Source organism: Giraffa tippelskirchi, chromosome 2 (genome assembly GCF_054371585.1).
Source record: "Giraffa tippelskirchi isolate mGirTip1 chromosome 2, T2T-mGirTip1v1.2.pri, whole genome shotgun sequence".
Lineage (NCBI taxonomy): Eukaryota > Metazoa > Chordata > Mammalia > Artiodactyla > Giraffidae > Giraffa > Giraffa tippelskirchi.
Window position 1 is genome coordinate 61,039,424 of NC_137276.1, and position 23,903 is coordinate 61,063,326.

At 42.6% G+C, this 23,903-nt stretch overlaps 1 protein-coding gene across 32 annotated transcripts in view; it reads right to left on the reverse strand.

Annotated features, from left to right (window-relative positions):
• LRMDA (leucine rich melanocyte differentiation associated) overlaps positions 1–23,903 on the reverse strand; it is a 1,316,989-nt gene that overhangs the window by 799,989 nt on the left and 493,097 nt on the right. Inside the window, exon 1 of one of the 32 annotated variants that reach the window (XM_081564556.1) lies at positions 8,142–8,316. The exons of 30 other annotated variants lie outside the window; for them this stretch is intronic. In XM_081564556.1, coding sequence (XP_081420682.1) covers positions 8,142–8,158 — 17 coding nt within the window. In that variant the 5' untranslated portion in view covers positions 8,159–8,316. Of the gene's footprint in view, positions 1–6,611; positions 6,673–8,141; positions 8,317–23,903 lie in introns of those variants that run through there. One more of the 32 variants, XM_081564404.1, reaches the window with a different exon arrangement.

The window sequence follows — 23,903 nt, forward strand, 5'->3', positions numbered from 1 at the left end:
ATGTAAATTTACTTTGTTCTCAGCTATGTTTCCAATTTCACGTCCAATTTTTCGGTACATTATGCGTAGTTGTTGTGCTTAATATGATGTTGTCAAATCCCATTAAAGTTCACTGCATTGCACGGCTTTAAAAACAGGTTACAATTTGCATTCTATAAAGAAAGGAAGGAGTGCAGTCTGAAGTCAAGCTGAATCTTATTAAAATTATCTGTTCAATTGTTACATTTGTAGATGGAGTAATTTTGAGGCATTAGCTGAGACACATATGAAAATGTCAGGGTGCCAACTAACGGCAATGAGAGCAAAAGGAATATCTCTGTGAAACTCAATAAAGCTCCTTTGCTGGTGACATAAATTTGATGATAATCCGAGGAAATGAATAAGGGACCATCCCGTTTGAATAGGAATTACCTTTTCTATTAAATCACTTTGGTGTGTTTCCACTTGGCCTACATCTTGGTCCTAGGCCACAGTGAGTCTCTGGAGACTTATTTCAATACAAGGAAGTAGGGAGAAGCGCAAAGGAGGAGAATTTGTACAATAGAAGGTCATTCCTTTGAAGGGCATCGTACTTAGAGGAGTCTTAAGACATCCTAAAAAAGAGTATTTAAAAATATTCTCTTCCTGTTTGGAACAAGCACAGAGAACGGAGCAATTCCAAGTACCATTGTATAGGGATAACTGCACTGATCTACCACCAAACCTCTGAGCACAGAAGACTCCAGTGGAAATGCAACATACCCTGCAAAGACGGGATATGCTTGGGGTGCTGCTGGGATGGATGAGGAATGTACAGGAAGGACTGGAGACTGAGATTTAGGAGACTGGAACCAGTAACATCAAGTGGTTTCTGGGGGTTTTCCTCTCTCATGCAGTTCCCAGCTCAGCTGTATTTCTGACAGCACTGATTTCCCCATGTCTTGCCATTAACTCTAGTCTCTGATTTTAAAGGTATCCATCACTGGCACTGAGCAGAATTATGCCATTAGGGGCATTATTAACTGAACCATTGACTTCATGGACTATAACAAGCTGAATTTTTGTTTCACACACAAAAACTATTCCCAGTGCAGACATCTACACCCCCTCCAAAGTTATTTTATTAAGGACACCATAATTTTAATTTTTCCAAAGCAGTCAGTATTTAGGTTAGCCACGATGATAAAGAATAAAATTCAGTGACTATGGAAGATGTAATGAGGTGCTAAGGAAGTTGGTACTGAGACGGAAAGAAAAGGGCAGAGTGTGTTTTAGGTGAAGCTCAGATGACAATTTACTCTGTGACTTTGGGAAAGTCACCTAAGCTCTTCTGGCCTTTGTCTTCCTATTGGCAAAATGAAGGTAAGTATCCCTTATATTTAAGTTGAATGAGATAATCTATGCATAGTACTCTGTGCATTCCGGCATACTGTTAGAGTTTAATAAACACTGGGTATCATCACCCTCACCACCATTACCACTACCACCACCAATAATAGGTGAAGAACAGAATGCAGAAAATAACATGGAAAGAAGAGGAAAGAAAAAGTCCTACCAAAAGGTCTGGGCTGAAGATGAAAACAAGGATTTGAACTAGAAGCAGGGAGAGTAAATAGGTTTCAATTCTCACAATAAATCTGGTCTTTTGATGGCTACCTTCGGAACACTGTTGAGAAAGATTCTGAATTTTCATCCAAATTCTGGGAAAAGAGTCATTCAATCAATGGCTTATGCCCACAGTGAGCAGTTCAGGGTGACATAAACTATATAAGTTGAAAATACAGCCATTAATGTTGGGACCCTTCATGAAAGGCCAAACATAAGACATGGATGGAAATCAGAGTAAGGAGTTCACAGTTCACCATATGAATGAAAAGGAGGTGGCAGAAGGCAACTTCCAAGCTAACTGGTAAGAACCAAGCTCCCAACAACGACACACACACCTTTCTCCTGGTCTCAGGTATATGATCAAGGTGTTTATGCCCACAGTTCACCAAGCAAGGTCATCTCAACCGTAACGACCTATCAAGGAAGACAAACCCAGTCAGGCCCGTGTTGTCAGGCCTGGTAAGAAGGAAAGAAATCATTAAAGTGGCAACAACTGAAAGCTTCAGAGTAGGATTAACTCTCCCTTCTCAATGTGAAAGCTCTGCCAGAAAAGAAGGAACTGGTCCCCAAAAGCAGTTCATTTGATGAAATATGGGAGGCAAGAAGGCAGATGCCATGATTTTTCCCCATCATTGCAAATTCTGGCTTCCTGGGTAGAGAGGAGACAGATGTCAACTCTGAATAAAGACTTGGAAGAATTTTACATTTGGTTTTTCTTACTCACCTCAGTAGAAGGAACAGAAAAGAATGAGGCAAGAAGTAAAAGAGGAAGGTCAATGGAGAGACAAGGGGTGGAACAACTGGAGGATAAAGGAGTTTACTTCTAAGGTATATGAATAGGTCTGCATGACAGAACAGGAAGCTTACCAATATTAAATTCCTGGTCTGCAAGGATCAGCAAGAAAGCGATATGTAAATACGGTTTGAAAAGACTTTCTCACCACAAGAGCGCTTCAAAATTTTAGCTTTTGGAAATAAAACACACTTCAGTTTTGTTTTAAACTAACTTTAGAGAAGCCTCACTCTTACCCCAGGAGGTCCCTCTAGGCTGGAAGCACATCGATACGTGGGTTTGTACATGCCTACATAAATACAGACACGTTTTTTTCCTACCTCGTTTGGAGATCTTTGACAACTATTCAAAAATTTCTCCAGATTGTCTCCTACAGGAGTGGAGATTCAGCCCAGGTGAAAATATTTCATAGCATAAATTCCCCTGTTAAAGGATAATATACATCATCCCTTCCTCGCCTGAATGGCAGGACAGCGGAGTAGACATAGAACTTGGTTTACAATTGGCACATCCTGACCAGTATTTGTTTATTCTTGTTCATCACACTGCATGGCCTTCAGGATCTTAGTCCCCTGACCAGAGATTAAACCCTGGGCCCTGGCAATGAGAGCACTGAGTCCCAATCACTGAAACACCAGGCAATTCCCTCACCTGTATTTGTATTCATCTTTCTGCATCTCTCTGTCTTGTCCACCACCCGAGCAGATACCACTAGAGACACCTCTAGAGAGATGCCCCTTAAGCTCATGTATTACACTACTTTATGACCCAGTCTTGAAAACACACCACTCCCTATGAAGTGAGACCTCAACAAATTTGTCTACTTGAGGAACATAGTATCAGTCAGTAATGATTGAACCTAAAATAGTGCAAAAGAACCAGGACACCAGCAACTTGGCATTTTTGTTTACTGACTGTTTTTTGTTGTAGGACCAAACCTCTTGTCCTATTAAAGATTTACATGTCCGTGGCAGAAATATCCTTGTTTAAATATCTAAAGAGTGACTCCATTTGTTTCTCCCTACATTATTCATTTGACTGGTTTTAAAGTTATTGGATGTGAGAGGCATTAGACAGACCACACACAACATGAGCTCCCCTCTCTCTAGGAAATTACTCTAGTGAAACAAGATGGTCCGCCCTCCCATTCTCACACCCGTCCCTGGAGGTTGAGATCATGCCAGCAACTGCTCCAAGCTGCACGCATAGAGAGCAAGCGGCATTTCCCGGGAATTCAGCATGGTGTTTATTCTCCATTCTCTTTTTTTTTGGCTCTTCAAGAATGTGGTAGAAAATCTTAGTGCCAGAAGGAAGGAGGGTCTAAGATACGGTACAGTGCTAAGGATATGAGCACAGAGATCCTGAACACCGCTTTGTGATAACCAGCTACGTGACTTCAGCAATTTTCCTCTCTGCACTTTGGCTTCCTCATCTGTAAAATGTATGGAGAAGGTTGGAATGGACAGATTATAAATTGACTCAGCATCAGACTCTTAGATTTCTGTCAAGTCTATCATCCCAAAGTCACTAATATACTGGACACGTGACTTCTGTCCTTTGTCTCTTCTGCACCTGCAAAGTCATGGGCATCACCAAAGGCCGCTTATGAGGGGCTTACAAGAAAAATATTACAAATGGTTACACTGTGAGTTCAATGTTTCATAAACAGTTCATGTGAGTAATCATGAATCTGGACATCTTGAGAGTGGTATACAATGTAGGTTTGCTTAAGGTAGCATTTTCTAGCCTGAAGATGTTTTGAAGGTCTCTGTGGAGTCAGCAATGAATAGAGAGACCCTGTCCAAAAGGATGTATTTGTCAAGCCCAGGGCCTGGGAATATAGGGGTGGCCTGAGCAGGGGGAGACAAGTACCCCAAATACCACCCACAAGAAGAATCAAGCTTAAGTGTTCAGCTACAAGCAGAAGAAAACTAATGAACCAGACTAAGGTCAGTGCAAGGGATTTGGTCAAGCTGATGGTGACTTTCAGGGTTAGGGAGAGACAGTAACAAAGAGAAGAGTAACAAGGAAGGCAGAAGTGGGGAGAGAGATTTATTAATAAATCAGGGACAATACATTTTTGAAAATTAACATCTTAAACATCCTGCCTGCTCAGACATGGCAGAGAGGCATCACAAGGACTAGAGCAAACTGGAGCATTTCTCCAAATCCCCAGGGCTGCCTCTGGATCTCCTCCATACCACAAATCCCAGGGAGTGAGGAAACATATCCACTCACACACATACCACTGCAAAAGCTGCCATCTTTTTACCATAGCAACAATTTTACAGAATGCGCTAAGGATTCCAGAAAGCTTTCTTAGAGAAGTGTTTCCTTGAGTTTTCATGAGATGAGTCTTTCCAAAGACTCGCTCACTGAGATTCCATGAATCAAAACCCTACTGTCACTCCCCTCTACTGAAGGATTTCTGCATCTTACATGTTCTTGTAAGCGAGCTGAACCCTAAAGCACCAAGTGCTGAACAGGTTCTGTACTGATGTTTGGACAGACACCCACAGGACGCTGCACTGAACACAATCTTTAAGATGAAGTCATCAACACTGCTAAACAACTTTCCAAATAATGCAAAGAATCAGGATATGCAGACCAGTGAGGCAGATGAAATGAGCCTATACTGTCCTTCTGTTTCTCAGTAAATCAAAATTCAACTTTCCTTTTACCTTTAGAGCTTCCATGATGGGCCTCATACAAGGCCATGCAGTGAAGCGTTAGGAGCAGGAACTCAGATGAGGATGCCCAACCTGGCATTCTAGCTCGGTCCCTTATTAGCTCTATGACATCAATCAAGTTACTAAACCTCTCTCTGAACTTCAGTTCTTTTTCTCAAAACTGGACATCATAAAGACACCTGCTTCCTAGGTCATTGTGAGGATTACATGAGTTAAGACATGTAAAACATGTGGAACCATGCCTGACACTCAGTAAGCCATCAGAGAAAAACTATTTTCCCTTTTTACCCAGTAGGATAAACTCTCCACATCAATAATGTCACTGTCCTCATTGTCCTCCCACAACTTCCAACTCATTGAGGGAGGAACTGTCTTATCCATGTCTGTTCCCTTTATGCACAGTGCCTGCACTGAAATATAACAGGTGTCTGTCACTGTCTGTAAATTAAATGGGTGAGCAAAGACAAGAATGGGGCTGGTCCCTAGGAAGGCTCCCACAGTCATGCTCCCCTACACTATGCTGTCACCCCCCAAGATCAAAGCCCCTCTTCTCTGTCTGGCATGACTCTAGCCATTGTTCACAACTCAGTTCAAGACCTCTGCTCCACCAGGTATTGGGCAGCAGCATCGCATGGCAGTAAGGCAGCAGTTCTGCAACCAGACTCCCTGGGTTCAGACCCTGGCTCTTCCACTCACTGGGCCCTAGTGAGCCCCCACGTTTACCCACCACTAGCTACCCAGGTGCCAGGCACAGCTCTGAGCACTTTAGTTCCATCACCTCAGTAAACCCTTTCAGAAACCTAGGAGGTACATACCATTATTCCCAGCCTACAGGCAAAGAAACTGAGGCTTACAGAGGCTTCTTTACCCACAGTCACTGTGCTCCAAGTTAACTCTTTCTGCCTTCTACTGTGTTTGCTTCTAATGAATCCTTTTAAAGTAGATTTCCCCCAATTTTATGCCTGGTTGTGAACTATGAAGGACTAAACACACCATTCCAGGGCCAGTATTTGACCTCTGGTCCAGTTACCTCCACAGCAGGACTTTCTCTAAGTACCTGGCAAGGGGCTAGTAGATACATTACACTGGACAATGATAATCGATATATGATTCCCTCCCTGAATTCCAGTTTCAGCCTTGATCTCACTTCACTAACATCCCTGGATACAGGAAGCTAGCTCTCCATTTAGTAGGAGCATTTGGGATGTGTCAGTTGAAGCTGAGTTCAAGGCCTGCTCAGGCAGCCAGCTGTGGGGTCAGCATGTAGCACAGACCATGGGAAGGACAGAGCTGTGTTCTCTGCAGTAACCCACTCCCAGGATGGGATTCTGCCAAGAACTAGAGAACATGGCCAGGGCAACGGTGAAGCCAGAACCCCAGTGCTGCTCACATCCAGGCTGGCTGGAGTGCTGCTATATGGGAGAACTCTCAGGTTGGGTTTCCAAAACACACAACACTGGACCTGCCTCTGTCACCGGGAGACAGGGGAGAGGCCACACACATGCGCTGCTCCCCCACAATCCTTACATACTCTAAGTTACCTGGAAGAGACATTGTCTATGTATGGCGTGCAGAGCAGGCATCCTATCCTGCTCCTAGTCCTTGGATGAGGAGATTGTAGCTCCCGCCACCACTTCTACATAGCAAACTGTTGCTAGGTTTATGTAAATACCATGGAAACCAGAGATGTAACACAGAAAGACTCACAAAGAAGCAACTTAACAGAAGGTCAACAAGCCCCCAGACAAAAAGTGAATATAGAGCTCCATCTTCAAAATACAGCCAACTCTCTATTTTTCTTCCTAACCCTAGGCTAAAAAGGCTAATGAGATTCACAGACAACATATTAAATGATGGAATTCTCTATATAGCTCCATTTCTTTCTATAAATAATTTTAAAACTATTACCCAATAATGTATTGTAATAAAAAAGCTGACAAGGTCTTGCTCAACAAGTAATCACCAGCATGTTTTTTCACCTGGAGATGGAGAACTTTCTTATTATGTGCCCCTGGTGATTTTTAGGTGTTTCCATAAAGCTGTTGCCATTATTTATAAGCCACAGGTTACTTCCCTTTGCTGCATGCTCAAATTAATGAAAACTTATTTTAAAGACTCAGAAAAGCAGGGCAGACTAGGAGATGTGTGCCAAGCAGCCCCAGAGTGATGGCGTGGGTTTTAAGTCATTTGCAGTCTTCCTTAAGGAGACCTGGGTTCAATCCCTGGGTTGGGAAGATCCCTTGGAGAAGAGAATGGCTACCCAATCGAGTATTCTGGCCTGAAGAATTCCATGGACTGATCCATGGGGTCACAAAGAGACAAGACACAACTGAGAAACTTTCACTTTCTTTTAAGGCAGCTCTGATTCCATCCACAGGACACGAGACAGCATCTTTGGAGATGGTGACCTCCTGGAGATGAGGCATGGGGAGGCAGTGGCTGCTTCCAGGTGGGGGTCATATCTACCTCTGCTGCCTCAGCCTTGCCAGCCCAGAGCTCCAGGGTTGGCCTCGCCAGCAAGAGCCACATGGGCTGGAGAACCTCTGCTGCCAATGCCTGAAATCCCTCCCCACATTCACAGCCTAACCTCCTTGGTGCTTTATACTTGCAGAGTTAGCATCCCACAGAAGCAACTCGTGGGCAGTGGTGGTGAGGACACACGCATGCGCATACATGCACACCCAAGGCCTGGAGCTCCCTACATCCATTCCCCCAGAGCTGAATGCCAAGATGCAGAAAAAAGGACTATGAGAGCCGCCAAGCCCCTCCAACTCCTCTACAGATCTGTGTACCCCTGGACAGGATTAACACCAATGGCACCAATAAGGCCCATTCCAGTGCCTATAAAAACTCTACCTACTTCCAGACCTACTTCAAATATTGCATCCTCCAAGAAGCCTTTTCTGCTACCATCACAAGGTAGAATATCTCCCTCATTATGTCCATAGTGAGTGTGGCCACCTCCAGGACACCTACTTGATTGCCTGTTATCCTAACTATCTGCATTCTTCTCTTATCCCCTGCAGGACTACAGGGATAGACAACCTCTTGAAGAGATCATCACTACTCACCTCCATAATCCACTCATCTCCTCAGCCTCTGCCACCTGAATCCAGGCCAGGCAGGGTAATTGACTCTAAAAAGGACACCGAAGTTGGAAATGCAAACACAGAGTCATGATGAGCTGATGCTGCAAGCTGTGATCTTGGGCAAGTCACTTAATCTCTGAACCTCAAGTTCTCTCAACTGTTAAAAAAAGTGACACAAGGATTGCTAAGGTCCATGTCAGCCTTAAATTTCTCTGGCTTTATAATACAAAGCTATGATAGTTGTAGCCAGGATGACATACTAACTTAACCCAGCCATATGAAAAAAAAAAAAAAAAAACATTTTTTTAAATGGTCTAATATGTATTTATTGGTTGAGAGGGGTATTTTTTCTTTTGCCATTAAATCTCACCATATAGCCTTTGACCCATATAGCCTTTGACCTAGCCTTTGACCCTCTAGGGTCACAGCCACTAGAGGTTCTGTTGCCCTATGTTTCCAAAATAACACCTGTTTACTAATACATTTGAATGACTTATTGTTCTTCACTTGTGTGTGTCCGACTTCAGTGGTGTCCGACTCTTTGCGACACCATGAACTGCAACATGCCAGGCTTCCCTGTCCTTCACTATCTCCCAGAGTTTGCTCATACTCATGTCCATTGAGTCAATGATGCCACCAAACCATCTCATCCTCATTTAAAATAATTACTTAGCAGACTTTTTGTCCACTGAGAAAGTTGTTTGTAATTCAGGCACCAAATACTCTTAAGTCAACCCAGTTTACAAAGAAAGAGCAATTGTAAAGAAGGACACAAGAGATGTTAGCTAACTATGAAATCTGTGCTTTAGCTGACATCTTGACAAAGATACATCACTCATAATTTTGGATCCACACAAAGAAACTAAGATCCACACAAAGAAACTAAGATCCACACAAAGAAACCCCCTCATCTGTGGTTTTGCTTTATGCCACTTCAGTTACCTGAGGTCAACCGTGGTCCAAAAACCTTAAAAAGTTCAGAAATAAACAATTCTGAAGTTTTTAGTTGCTTGACATTCTGAGTAGCATGATGAAATCTCACCCTTTTCCTGCCGAAAGGTGAGTCCTTCTTTTGTCCAGCATATCCACACCGCATACACTACCTGTCACTTATTGACAGGTAACTACAGTTACTACAGTTACTTAGTACCTCTCTTAGTTTTCAGATCATCTGTCACAGTATCAGAGCACCTGTTTTGAGTAATCCTTATCTTACTTAATAACAGTCCCCAAGCTCAAGACTAGTGATACTGGTAATTCTAATATTCTCTTACTCTATCTAGTTTATAAATTAAACTTTATCACAGGTGTGTATGTATCAGAAGAAACATAGCATATATAGGGTTCAGTATAATCATGGTTTAGGCAACCTCTGTCCGTCTAGGAACGTATCCCCACAGATAACTGAGGGTGAGGGAGTACTAATATAACAGATCTTCTATCTCACCAGAAAATGGGGCTCAGGTATTTGGAGAAAACATTCACATCAAATTATGTTTCTTAACTTTGGAGAGAGAACTAAAAATATCTGTTAAAGTATGCCCCTTCTCATGAAAATCCTAATTTTATGCATTTACATGGCAGTAGATGCACATCCTTAGGAAGCAAATCTTATGACAGAAAAGGTTGCACCTCTCTTTTCCCAGCACATGGGATTAATTAAGCTGTAAGTTCATTTTTAAACTTGGAGTAAAACACAACACACTGCCAGGAGAAGTGAAACACCCACGATTATAAATGCGCCATTTCAACAGCTGGAAGCTAAGGAGCAACCAAATAACACTGGAGAAAATAACTGCCAGCTGCAATTTTCTCTCTTTTTTTTTTTTTTGATCCTTTTACAAGTATGTGTTGCCTGTGTTTTGACTATTATTTGAAAAGGAGGAAGAAAAAAAAAAACAAAAAAAACATTGGGCAGTCTTCTCACTGAGGTTGCTTTTTGCAGACACCTTTTTTCAGATGATATTACTTCACTTATAAACCTTCCCTTTTCTGTCATCATTTCTGAAGAAACACAGGAAGGCAGGAAGGAGCTTCCCCAGCACCACTGACCATGGAAATGCACAAGCAAGGGCAATGCAGCCAAAGGCAGAGTGTCCACATATGCACGGAGGGACAAGCCCTTTGAAGGATAAGTTTATAAGGTATTTGAGAGGAAAGACCAGCAAATCCAAGCTTGCTTACTGACCTAAACCGACAAAAACTCAGACATAAAACTCTTTGGGCTCCATAACTCCTTCCCATCCCCTTACTCTTCCCTGGGGACTTTGTGACATAGGCTACTGGGGCACCCAGAAAGGCTGTCCTGAACTGTGCCTTCAGGACTTTTGGGGCTCGGATGACGAACTCAGAGGTTTCCTTCCTTTTAACGCTGAAACCCCACAGCAGTATGAGAAGAGGTGAGACAGCTTAGCTCAGCCTCAGAGAAACAGAATCAACCGGCTCCCCTGAAGTTAGGCAGGGCTGACTTTTCCATCAGACACAGAAAGCATACCGCTGATAGCCCATGAGACTTTAGGCAACCACAGAACACGCTTACATTTCTTTTAGGAGCAAAAGGAAAAAAAAAATTAACTTTAGGCCCAAATAAAAGGTTTTCACGTATAATATTAATAGATCTATCTTTACATCATTTATTTTGATTACTCTATGCAGGAAGGGGCCTACAAAGTGGGCCAAAGAGCCTGGAACCCATAAAAGTCAAGAGGAGTCCTTGATTCCAGATCATTCCTGCCCCCAGGCCTTTGCATGTGCTGTCTGGAATACCCTGCTTCTAACTTCCCTTTATTCAGTGATGAATAGACTCAACTTGATTTCTACCCCTTCCCTGGTATTTCCCTGATTATTCTGATTAGTAACAGAGTAATTATTACTAATTGTTACTCTGTTACTAACAGAGTAATTGTTACTGGGGGCTTTCTTTCCCTCAGTTTGAAATCCCCAGCAACTAGAGGTCACACCACAGCCTCACATTTACAAAATTTCTATTTCTCGTGTATTAGTATTCCTGTTCCTTCATCCCTAAAGACAATATCACCCCCTCACTGCTAAGATAACTGGAAGCCTCACCACTGCCTTCAAAATAGTCTGTGTCTGTCAGCCTCACATTCAAACCCATAATCAGATCCCCAAGTAACTCTCCTTATATTCCTCGTCCTATCCAATGATCTCTGAACCACAGGCATACCAGGTGTTCACCAAGTACACCTCATATTCCTCCCACCCCCAGGCCTCTGCAAAAGCTGTTTTCTCAGCCTGGGATGCCTTCCCTTTATCAGAGCTCCCTAACAAAAACCCTAACAATCCGTAAAAGCCTAGTTCAGATGGAACCCTTTCCAACAATCTTCCCAGATGTTTCTGTTGAACCATATATCCTGCCCTCTCCTACTTGACCCCAGCACTTTGCATATCTTCTGCCAGGTTCATCAGAATATGACTTTTACCAAAGGAATTTGTAGACCATGCAACACTCTGGAGTCCAAGTGCTCCCAGGAGCAGTGCTGAGACAAAGATTCAAGTCAAAATATGTGGGGGGAGGTGACCCTAGGAGTGGGGGAAGAGGGAAGTGAGACAGGGAAGGGAAGGAAGTGAATACCGGTGCATGGTACTTTATCGAGCAAGTTCCCATGGTGGCCAGCTGGAGCTCACTGCAGCCAGGGACACTCTGAGACAGAAAAGAATGTGCCACAGAGTTTTACCAGTTGAGGAAGACAGGGAGTTTATCTCTCGACTCCTGTCAATCACCGGTGTAGGTGAGGCTGCTGCCGAGGGGCATTCATTCTCTGGCAGGTCCAGCCTACCCTGCCACAGGCAATGGAGCTCCAGTGACCAGAGTAACTTCTTAGACAAACAGTTGCAGGTGCTTGTGGCTGGTCACTGGATGATGTGCATGGAAACTCTAAGACTTTAGGGGAGAGGGGGGACCGACACCACCTGCTACAGAGAGCATGGACTTCTGCAGTCTCAGTTACCCAGTAGAATCCTGTGCATGCAGCAGGCATGCAAGAAGCTCTCATGCAAAGGAAATCATGTTCAAGTTCCTTGAAGGCAGGGGCCACATGTGATTTTCTCAGGGCCTAGCTTCAGTATAGGGACTCGAATTATGTATGCTGGTGGAGGAACAGTGAGTGATTTAGCTCAGAGTTCTGCCCCCCAATAAGACAATGCTAAATAGAATTCATTTTATTTTATTTTATTACTATTTCACAAATGCTATCTAATTCATTTAAGCATTACACACCAACCCTGTTCCTATGAGTTTTAACCATGTGGACAGTAATGAAGGTGTAAGGAATTAAATAACTTCTCAAGAAAATGCATCTATATCCAGAAAAACAATCCAGGAACACAACAGAACTCCAGGCAATTCCCCAAAGTTGCAGCTTTCACGCAGCTTCTGGCACCTCAGCCTCCCAGGTGAAAGAAAGAAAGTGAAAGTGAAGTTGCTCAGTCGTGTCCGACTCTTTGCGACCCCATGGACTGTAGCGTATCAGGCTCCTCCGTCCATGGGATTTTCCAGGCAAGAATACTGGAGTGGGTTGCCATTTTCTTCTCCAGGAGATCTTCCCAACCCAGGGATTGAACCCGGGTCTCCCGCATTGTAGCAGACACTTTACTATCTGAGCCACCAGGGAAGTCCACCAGGGAAGCCTCCCAGGTGGTACTGGCTAATACCTAGGAACTGGGATGGAGAACATAATAGAAGTGTTCGAGAACCCCCCCCATCCCACCCCTCCAGCTTCCTTGTGCTCATACCATGTCACAATGGGTGCAGGAAGAAATAGCCTCGGGGACAGCCGACATTAGACATAGCCAAAGACTTAAAGAAAAATAATGTAAGCTCAGGCAATAGCATCAGACAAGTGAGGGACAAGCCAGCTTGTCTTGCCAATTTCAGAGCAGAACAGATGTTTCTGCATCTCCAAGGTATCCACCCTCCTAGGACACCAGACATAGGTCACCCATCAGTCATTCATCTTTATGATGAGTTGCAGTGGCCAGCACATAGTCAAGATTAATGTACATCCTTTCCAAGAAATGCTGTTTAATGGCAAGGATATGCTGAGGGTGATTGTTCATGCCAGATCATTCCAGCTGACACAACCAACCAAGTTTCAACACTAAACTAGAAAAAGAAAATCCTGCATACCGTCTTATTCCAAGCAAGAGACAGAGTAACCCATAGACAGTATATGAGTTGCACTTTGTCTGGCTTAGTTTGATGAGACCTGCCACCCTGAGACCTATCAGGAGACCAGAGGTTTATAGGCTTGATGCAGCTATGACACCTTGCAAGCACTGTGGCCGAAAGATCACAGGAAATGGCACCCAGGAGACCTGGCTTCTACTCACAGCTCTGCTCCTTGATGACAACATCTTAAGCTAATCACTTCTTCCTGGGCCTCAGTTTCCCTTTTGAGAAAGTGGACAACCTCCAAGTTTCTCCTTGCAGCTTTAACACAATATAAAGGTCTCAGAATCCTCATGTTACAGTGTATGATACTAACTTTCATTCCCAGGGTGATAGCACATAAACCGTCCAAAATGTTAACATCCTCACTAACACATTTTCATCTGGACCAGGGAAACTGGCCTACTGATATTTGGTCCCCAGATACCTTTAGAATGAAATTGCTCCCATGGAAAATTACTTTATGGTTTAATTAGGCAAAGAAGTCAGCAAAGGAGAAAAATAGAATTTGAACACAGATCTTTAACATGAAACTTATTTTATTCCACTTGTCTCTAAGAGCCACAGAGGAATTACTTTGACCACCAGAGGGCTTTCCACACTGACAAAATGTATTAATAAGACATAGGTGGTAAAATTTAAAAATAAAAAGTTCCAAGTTACATAGTCTACAGCCATAAGGGCCTGGGGGCTGAAGCGAAATAACGGAGAAAAAAACAAAAAACAAACAACAAAAACTGACTTTCTCCTATGATGCACTTCCTTATATTAAACAGTGAGGAAAAATTCCAGTCTCTCCAAGTTCCAGAAAACCCTCAGATGAATTTGATGCATAGAATCAAAAGGAAATCACAAATTAGCTATCAGAGGTTACAGCATCTTGTTACTAAAATATCATTCCCCAAATGTTGAGCTAGTTTCTTGTATCCTTTTGTTTATTTGGTCAAAATTTTGAAGTACTCACAAATAAAATGTGTTTTTAATACTTGGGGTGGGGATAGCCAATACTATTGAACATTCACCACATGACAGCTTGGTAAATTGTATATTATTAACTTTGTGTATGTTAACTTGCTCGATTCTCCAAAACTTCTACAGGATAGACTCCATTATTATACCTGTTTCACATATAAAGAAACTAAGGAGGTTAGAAGAGGTTAGAGAATTTGTCCAAGGTCAAGCAGCTAGCAATTGCCAAAAAAGAGTTCAGGAATAACACTATCCATCCAACAACAAGTAAACTTCCACTGACTACAGACAAGCATTCTACAAAAAGAGCCACTGTGTACCCTAACCTATAGAAATGCAAAAAAAAAAAAAAAAAAAAAAAAAATCATTGAAAGGACACTGTATCATGGGCTGGTATTTCTCTCTGCAGGTTCTCAGATGGCATTCCATAGCCCCCAGGGTTCCTCACCTGCAGGGACACCTCCCAGAGGAGGCCAAGGGGGTGCAAAGGGAGGTTCTGTGAGCTACAGGCCCCATTTTCTACCAAAGCGTCTTCAGTTTATTTCTATTTTATGAATTGGAGATTTCCACATATGATCTAATCTAGAAAAAAATTCTTGTAATACTGAAGTTTAAAATCTCCTATTCCATGAGACATTTCAGGAAAAAAAAAAAAATTCCCTCTTAGGGTATGCTTCTCTTAAACCCATTCGACAGCACTTGCTACACTAGGGTGAAATATTTCTACTTGCGTAACTCCTTTACTTTATTGTTGGGGTCCCGAGGTCAGGAATAGTAACATTTTTTTTCACTTTTAGGTCCCCAACATTTAGCCTAAGATTTAGCCTAAAGTTTTCAACAAATATCTGTAGGATAAATAAAGTGGAAGGTATGACTCAGATGGTAAAGAATCTGCCTGCAATACAGGAGACCTGGGTTCAATCCCTGGGTCAGCAAGATTCCCTGGAGAAGGGAATGGCTACACGCTCTAGTATTCTTGCCTGGAGAAGTCCATGGACAGAGGAGCCTGGTGGGTTACAGCCCACGGGGTCGTAAAGAGTCAGACACTACTGAGCAACTAACACACATGTACACCCACAAGGTAAGGTGAGCTGCTGTGATAGATAAACCATGAAGTTTTAGGGATCTAACAGAACAGATGTTTACTTCTTTCTTACAAAAAGTCCAATCTAATACGTGTCTAACAGGTGGCCTTCCACACAGTGACTCAAGGACCTAGGCTCTTTCCATGTTGTGACTGCACCAACCCTCATGCCTCAGAGTCCTGTCCTCTTACTGGCAGGTGGGCACAGAAAGCATGTAGAGCCTCTGGTCACTGGGCTCTACTAAGAGCAAGAGGGCATGTGGTCCCTTTGTAAGAAGAGGACAGCATTGGTGGACAGCTCGTCAACCCTTTGTTCCACAATGACTTCAAGAGAAAGAGATGCCTGAAAGCAAGACCCAGTGCTTAAGATATGGCTCTTAAAGAAAAATAAATAAATAAATCAGAGTCATTAAACATTTCCAACTTAAAAATGCGCAAGGGTATAAATACAGCAATACAGACACAAAATTACAATCTCACCTAAGGGATTTCCATTGCATTTTCCCATCATAAACCAGACTCCCTACCTATGGGCATGCAAATGGCCTGAAACTAAAACACAGGTCAGCCTAGAGTCAACATCTCTACCCTTTACCAAGTGTTTGGCTCCTCCCTGCAAGAGGATCCTGGTGGAGAGAAAACATAATTGGAAACAAGCACCTTATTTTGAGAGGCCTCAATGCAACACTGTGATGTGCAGGAAAGTCAAGAGCCCCAGGTCTGGCCATTTTCTGTATCCGCCTAAGTAACGATGGACAAGTCAATCATGTTCCCTATGGCTCAGTTCCCCTCACTTGTCAAAAGGAAAATACAATACCTGCCTTATAGCTGGGTGGGGAAGAATACTGTTACCTGAAAGACAAGACTTGCCTTTCCAAAATGTCCCAAGTATGCGGATCATGTGATAACAGCTCTGAAAAGCGTATAAAATATTTAAATCATCCAAAGACACAGGGTACAGGTCTGTTACACAGCATTTTCCATCTAACTGGTGATTCCTCCATCTCATTACCATAATGGTTGATATGCTTGCTTCTGGAAACCTTCACCCTTCAGTCAGCCCATTGTTTCCACTTTTACCTCTCCAATAGTCATGCCCAACTCCACTGCTCAGGGTCAATGTGTTTCCACAACAGAACTTCTGAACCTCTGTGGATCTCAACAAGCACACCTATTAACTGCATACGGAACACCTTGGAAGCCTGAGCAGAGCCTTGGGTCCTTCTCCTGAGACCCAGGCTCTGATTCCAAAGTCTGAGCCAGTGGTGTCAGAAGCAGAACTGAGGCCACCACGGTGGTGATTCTGCCGTCCCTCTCCATGTGTTTTAAACAGTCTGACCATGTGGGAGGCACAGATATTAAAGGCAGCTCCACTCCAACGATACTGTAGAGTAACAGCAGAGTACCAGGCAATCACTCTTTAATGTCAGCCATAACCTTCATAAATGGGTTTGTAATGAGAAACCCTTGTTTGTCACAGAGAAGGTATGATTGATGCTGCCTATGAGTGAAATGAAGCCACAGTGACCATCTCAATAACATGAACAGCTGCCAAATATTCATTTAGCAGAATGAGTTTAGAAAACTTTGAGCAGATTGCTTTCACAAGGCTGCCTTCAACAAAAGGAAACATAATTAACGAGCTAATATCAGCATGTGTCTGGCTAAGCTAATGAATATCAAATTACACAGAAACCTGTATAAATCATCATTACCCTGAATTTTAATTGAACTTGCAATTAAACATGACAAATTTTATATACACTAAACCTTTAATTTATACTTTCAAATAAGGAATAATTTATCATTTTTAGTATTTCATAGTTAATTTCCCAATATGTGCACTTCTAATTAACAAGGACAGACAGGCATTTTAAAAAACACACACTCTCTCTCTGCTATGGCTCCGTTTATAACAATAACCTTCCCTTTTGTATACATTAGAAACTCTATGTCCAGAAGTTTGAATGCCAAAGGACTTACTTGGATATTCAAGGAAAGATCTAATAGCTACACAGAACAAGGAGGAATGATTTCCCCTTCTGCTTCTCATCTCTCCCCTGGAAAAAGGGAGATTAAAAGGCCAGACCATATTAATGCAACTCAGCCGGACATCTCAATTACCAGCTTGACCTTGAACCCAAACTCCAGCTACCTTCAGAACACAGGGCCTCTCTGCTGGAAGTGCAAAGCATCTTGTATTTCAAAGCAGCACCACCTTAGAAATAAACTGCCTCACTCTGGCGTCAGCACCAAGCCTATTTGTTTTACCTGGCCAGTCGGTAATGAGCTCGCTCCGTGGATGGATTTGTATTTTATTATTATAATTACGCCACCATTATAAACATACCTCGAGCAACCTCAGCATAAAAGGCAGGGAATGCTATTAAAACATACATATAAACACACGGGGAAACAAGACAGGATTGTAAAAGGGCTGCAACAGAAACTAATTGGGTTTGCTTTTTTCGTTAATCCCAGCCTATTAATATGGTAAGCAGTGTGGTCTAAGGAGCCGCATGCTGGGAACCTGAAGATGACAGTTGCATACCAGGTTTAGCCTCTAATTGGCTGTGTGACCAGAAGAAAATGCTTTACCTCTCTGTGCCTCAGTGTTAGGGGGGTTAACAAAGATAATGGAGATAACTGTGAGCACTTTAAACATGTGAAAATATTGATAATTTGGGGAAAAAAACTATCAAACAAACAGCATTATTATTCTCTAGCTATAGAGAAGACAAACCCAAAAAGCAGACAGCTGATAACACTCATGTATGCATATATTTAATGCAATGATCACATTAAGTATCAGCAATTTACTTCCTATTTTCTCCTTTGATACGTGAAGTAGGCTAGACAAATATGATCATCACCATTTGAAAGAGAAGCTCATTCTGGGATTAAAAGTGAGATTCAGAACATGTCAGATGAGGCTCTTCTGACCTCACTATGCTGCCTTCCAGCACTCTCCCTTGGGTAAAGGCTGGAGAATGTACGAGGAGATTAAAAAAAAAAAAAAAAAACTTTGGCTAGTGGGACCTCAATGACAAACACAGTGACCATCTCTCCCAGCCCTGTCCTGATCAGATTGATGGCTCAGCTAAATGTCTTAAGTCTGGAGAGGAAATGGACACCATTTCACAAAGGCAAACTCGAAGAAGGCATGGAGTCAACAGCCCAGGTATCATCTACGCAAGGCCAAGAAAGTGAGTACATACATTTGCCAAATGAATGAAGGCAGAGAACATGAAAGACAACAGAAATAGAAAGGAAAAGAGTGTTTAAGGGCTACTCTAACTACCCTTTCATCACAAACCTGAAGGCTCTAGAAATTTGATACTATCAAAAGAAGCTGGGGTGAGAGTCAGTTAAGAGAAATGGAAAGAAGTCTTTTTAAAAAATTAATTACGGCTTCATTTCAATTGCAAATTACCATTTTTGTTTCCAGAGGTCCTCGACCAAAGGAAACTGAAAAGCAATGCGAGGCAGTAAGAGCTGGGAATTTGAATGCCTTTTCTGGAACACAGTGCTTGCCCATGTCTATGAAGCAAAGGGACAAATATTTTCACACATTATCAGATAGCCGAGTAAAACAGCCTCTACCAGAATTTACAACTGAAGGCTACCAGAATTTACAACTTGTGAAATTGTGCCTGTCTGTATTTTCTCATTACGCTGGGTGCAGGCTGCAGATAGAGTGTGCGCTTTCTTTTCCTTTTCTCCCCCGCTCTCCCCTCCTTCCACAGTCTCACTACTTCCTAGTTAAACCTTGTCTCAAGTTATCAACACTCTCTGGAGAGATAAGGCTCCTCTCACTTACAAGCTGTCACTAATAATCGAACTTTCAAGACTCCATCTCTAAGAGAGACTCCCCGAGCCACGCAGGTCATGAGAATTAACTGCCACCAGTCCTTGCAGAAAACTCAGCTCATCAATCTATAGCTTTCTCGTCATAATTAGAATAACGGCTTTGAAAATTTGGGCTGATGTTGACTTGGTCTCAGGCCGCAAAGAGCGCTGATTAAAATCTTGGTGTGAAAGTTAATGATAAGTGCTGGTGGCGTTGCCGTGGAGACAGGGACAAACAATTCCCTCGCTGTGACATTTTCAATGTCCTGGAGAAGAAAAACTGTCCTCTTTAGTGTGGCAGCGTATGAAGCTTATTTATGGCTACAGGGCTTGGTGGATTGATGACTGTCGTAACATACTGTCAAATCCTTTACTGACACATTCATTTTTTTGGAGCCCCTGGTGCAGCAGAAATAAAATAAAATAATAAAAACAAAACCAGAGGGAAAATTCTCCAGCGAACCAGAGACGGCCACCAGTGGACCTTCCTTTCGCAATAGGACCTCAGAGTTAATAGACAAAAAAGACTTTGGACTTCTTGGCTCCACAGCCAAGGAGAAAAGATGTACATAATTGAAAACTGCTGTGTAAGAAAAAGCACTGTTGAGGCCACCCAATCAGGTTGCCAGAGGAGCTATCTGTAAATATCCAATTGGTAACTATGACTCAGTATTCTCTCCCTACTTGTTTTAGAGGATAATGGTTTAGAGAGGTAAGGAAGGATTTGGAGCATTCTCCCAGCCAAAGGGACCAACTAGGACGTCTCCCGTCACCATGACACAGCATTAGAAAGCATGCCAACCACAGCGCCCACTTCAGTGTTCAATATAAGTCTCTGAAACCTGTGGACAGCTTCATGCTCTACAGAATCCATTCACATTCACCATTTCCTTTGCTCTTCACTGCAAACCAAGCATCATAATGCCCATTTCCTTGCTAAGAAGGCTGAGGTTCTGTACACTTTGAGCACCATTCCTAAAGGGACACAAGTCACTAAGCAAGGACTCCCAACATCAATCTTCAGTAGTCACAATGAGTAACCAGCTGCTTCTTCAGACCAGTAAGCCAGCCCCACAAGTTCAATTTCACATGGGGTCTGTGAAAAGCTTTTGGTGCACTCCAGGAAGTAGCTGTGTTTCCACAGCAGATAAAGGGACTCTTAGTGATCCAGGCTAGTCCATAAAGACTGCTCCAGGCTGTGGCATTTTTCTAGTTCCTTTCATTCAAGGATCCTAGTCATCATCATTATTATTGTTGTTGTTATTAATAATGATAATGAAATAAACTATGCAAATGTGGGGAATGGCTTTAGCCCTGAAACGCAGACAGTAATGTGGTAATTTATCCAATAATGGAATCGTAAAGTGATTTTATTTGCTTTTATGGTTCCTTTCTTTCAGAGGAGCTGGGCATCAATAATGGCGATAGTAATGAAATCAACTATGCAAATGTGGAAATCGTTTTTACCCTAATGTACCAATTTAGCCAGCAAAGGGAATTCAACACAGTCTGATGGGCTTCCCAACACCCAGAGTGAGAGCTTTGATACTGACCTGCACTCAGTTACCCAGATGTCATGATTAGTTTTCTAAGAGCATGAGCTTGTCAATATTCATTAGATAATGACCACCTTCACTCCATGGCAAAAGATCTAGGAAATGTCCTTAGTGATTTAAATACAGAGAGTGACTTTAACATGCAAACAAGATATATTCATTTGGATGTACTTCATTCTGCAAGCAGGAGCCCCGCACAAGGGCCCTGTGGGAAGTAGGCAGGGGATTGCCTGGGGTTGTCATCTAGAACAGCTCCTTGGGTCCAGCTGTTCCAGAACAGCTCAGAAGGCTCTCTGAAGGATGGATGCCCTCCACCAGATTATGCCTTTTATCTGCTTCTGTTCTAGATTCAGTGGGGGCATGTCTCTGGCTAGATGGTGGGAATTCTGAAGGACTGGGGGAGGAGGGTTACCAAAGGAGGCCAAGAGTACACCATGCCCAAGAGCCACTAGGAGAAGCTGGGGTAGCCACCTCTCCTAAGTTCAAGGTATTTGCTCCTCAATTCTCCTCTACAGAATCTATAATCATTTGCTGCTATGACAGGGAGGAAAGAAGCATAAGAAAGAACAGGATACAAGTAAGACCTGGATGGCCAAGAACATTCAACAGATCTCTGTCTAGTACTTATTACGAGCTACAAATTTGAAAAGTTATGAGACCCTTGACAATGGAGATCTCATTTTTCTCTCTTGTCTCGAGAGCTTGGTACAGTAAGTGTCAAACAGATGCTGAATAAATGGAGGAATAAAGAAATAAACAACAACAACAGAGGATAAAGCAGACTCCAATGAGAGAGTGCTCCAGATGTACACACTCGGGCACTCAAAAGCATGGAATATACATGGGCAATACTGCTCTTAGATGCAAGTAACAAGAGCCCTTTACCTAGACCAAGCACTTTAGAAGGCCTGCTATGACCCTCCCTACCACTATGAGACAAGGAGTCCATGGCCTAGGGCTTTTCTAATCTAGAGCCTATCACCCAGTTAATAAACCATGTGACAGATGCATAAAATCTTCAAATTCCCTTTACAAATATCCCTGGGCATCTTTCCAGGGCCTGCAAAGACCTCTTCTCTGGGTCCTGCCTCCCAACAGTGGAGGGTACCACTAGGGGCTGTGCCCCTAAGTCCAAGCAATAGCCAAACAGCAGCAGCTGGTGGATGCAACTAGGGTGGGAAAGCTGGGTGTCCATACACATATCTGTCAAGGCCTCCTGTGGAGGAGAATGAAATCAAGAGTAGAAAGAGAAGGGAAGGGACTTGATTTGTACTCTCATCCTGAGCTCCACAAATGTTAGGGATGGACCTGTGCCTGGATATTCATGTCCATCCTTTAGTTTAATTTGTCTGTTGTTGGTTTGGGCAAAAAGTCTAGGGAGGGGTACCTGCTGTATAAGAAAATGCAATTACCTTCTCACTTCGCAACTAACTAATGACTTATGGAGGGAAGAAAAGGACCACATGAAAAATCTCTGGTTCTAAACAGATTGTCAATATTTAAATAAATAAATAAAAAGGAAACTCCAGCAGTCAGTTCTAATTAATTCATGGCAATCAGCATCCCTTGTTCTATTAGTTACCATTATAGCAACACATTCTTGAACAAAATACCAGAAGCTTTCATTAGAATCATTAACATAATCTGATAACTGATGGTATTTGATTTCTGACTTTTGCACTTTGACTTGAAGCTTGTTACAAGATGTGATCTCATTGACTGTCTGATTTTTTTTTTCCTTCTTCTCCACTTCCCCCCCTCCACCACACCGCCCCACTATGAAGCCTTCACATGACATTTCTTTGTTAACTGTAATTAATGTTCACATTTGTCACAAGTTGTATTATTTGGAAAAGCAGTCGTGATGATAAAAGATGTGACAAAGAAACACACATGTCTTCTTATCCAAAATGGCTTTATCCTAATTTAGGTTTGGGGGGAAAAATAAATAAAATAAGTCAGGCATGTATTTGTTTTCACAATCAGGATAGATTGTTTAAAGTGATGCCTCTTGAAGAAACCAATGCAATTAGCTTTCTCCATTAAAAAAAAAAAAAAGTGTCATTAAGCCACAAGTGAAATCCAAAAAAAAAAAAATAACAAGAAAATCTGACTTGAATGAAAGACTGTAAATCTGTCTCACTTCCATTGACCACAGGGGCTAGAGAACAGAGGCTGTACCCAAGACCAGTGGGGTTCAAGGTGACTGACTCAGAAACAGAAACAATCTCTCTCCCCACCACCCCCACACCACTTTCTGCCTCTCCTTCCTTTTCTTTCTTTTTCTCATTATCTTGAATTTTCCACTGCTGACCAAAAGGAAAGATACCTAAGCTCTAGGTAAGGTATCAAATGAGTATTCCTAGTCAAGGGCTACCTTTTTGGCTTGAATGTCAGGCACGAAATATGGGGAGATTTCTGGACAAACATGCTTATCAAAGAGGTACTTTCTTATTCAGCAAACAGGACACACTTGAGGTCTTCTGTAGGAGGCCTTTATGATCTCTTTGGGTATAAAACAGACAGGCAACAGGGTTCTGCTTATTTAAAAATAAATCACAGAGGTAGGGCAGGGGGAAACTTGTTCCAAAACACTGAAATGCCCATTAGGATTCAGAGTTAGAATGATCTGCGGAGATGTCCACTCAGCCTGACAGAAACGTCCTTCGTGGGTACAGGAGGCGCCATCTGTGTGCACAGACCACTCCAGGGGGTCAATGCATGAGTAGGGTATGCTGTGTTCACACTACTGAAAAGTGGCCCAAATCGGCTCCCCTTGCTTTTACCCTCCCCCAACCCAGTCTCAAAGGGGTTTCCTCCATCGCGTACTAATGGTCTGCAATTTATTTTAAAGAGGCTATTTTGATCCTCAAGAAGTACTTAGGGGAGCCGGGAACCATAAACACCTCCTTTTCAAAAAATTTGTTTCCTTTTTCCCAGCCTGTAATTTAACTCTGACTGGCACCATTCAAATCAACTGTTCCAAGCACAGACTGCCATCAAGTCAGCTCCAACTTGGAGCACATTTTTACGACCAAGTTAGAAATCCCTTAAAACAAGGTTTTTGGAGGGAAACGTTTGACAGACTTAACTCT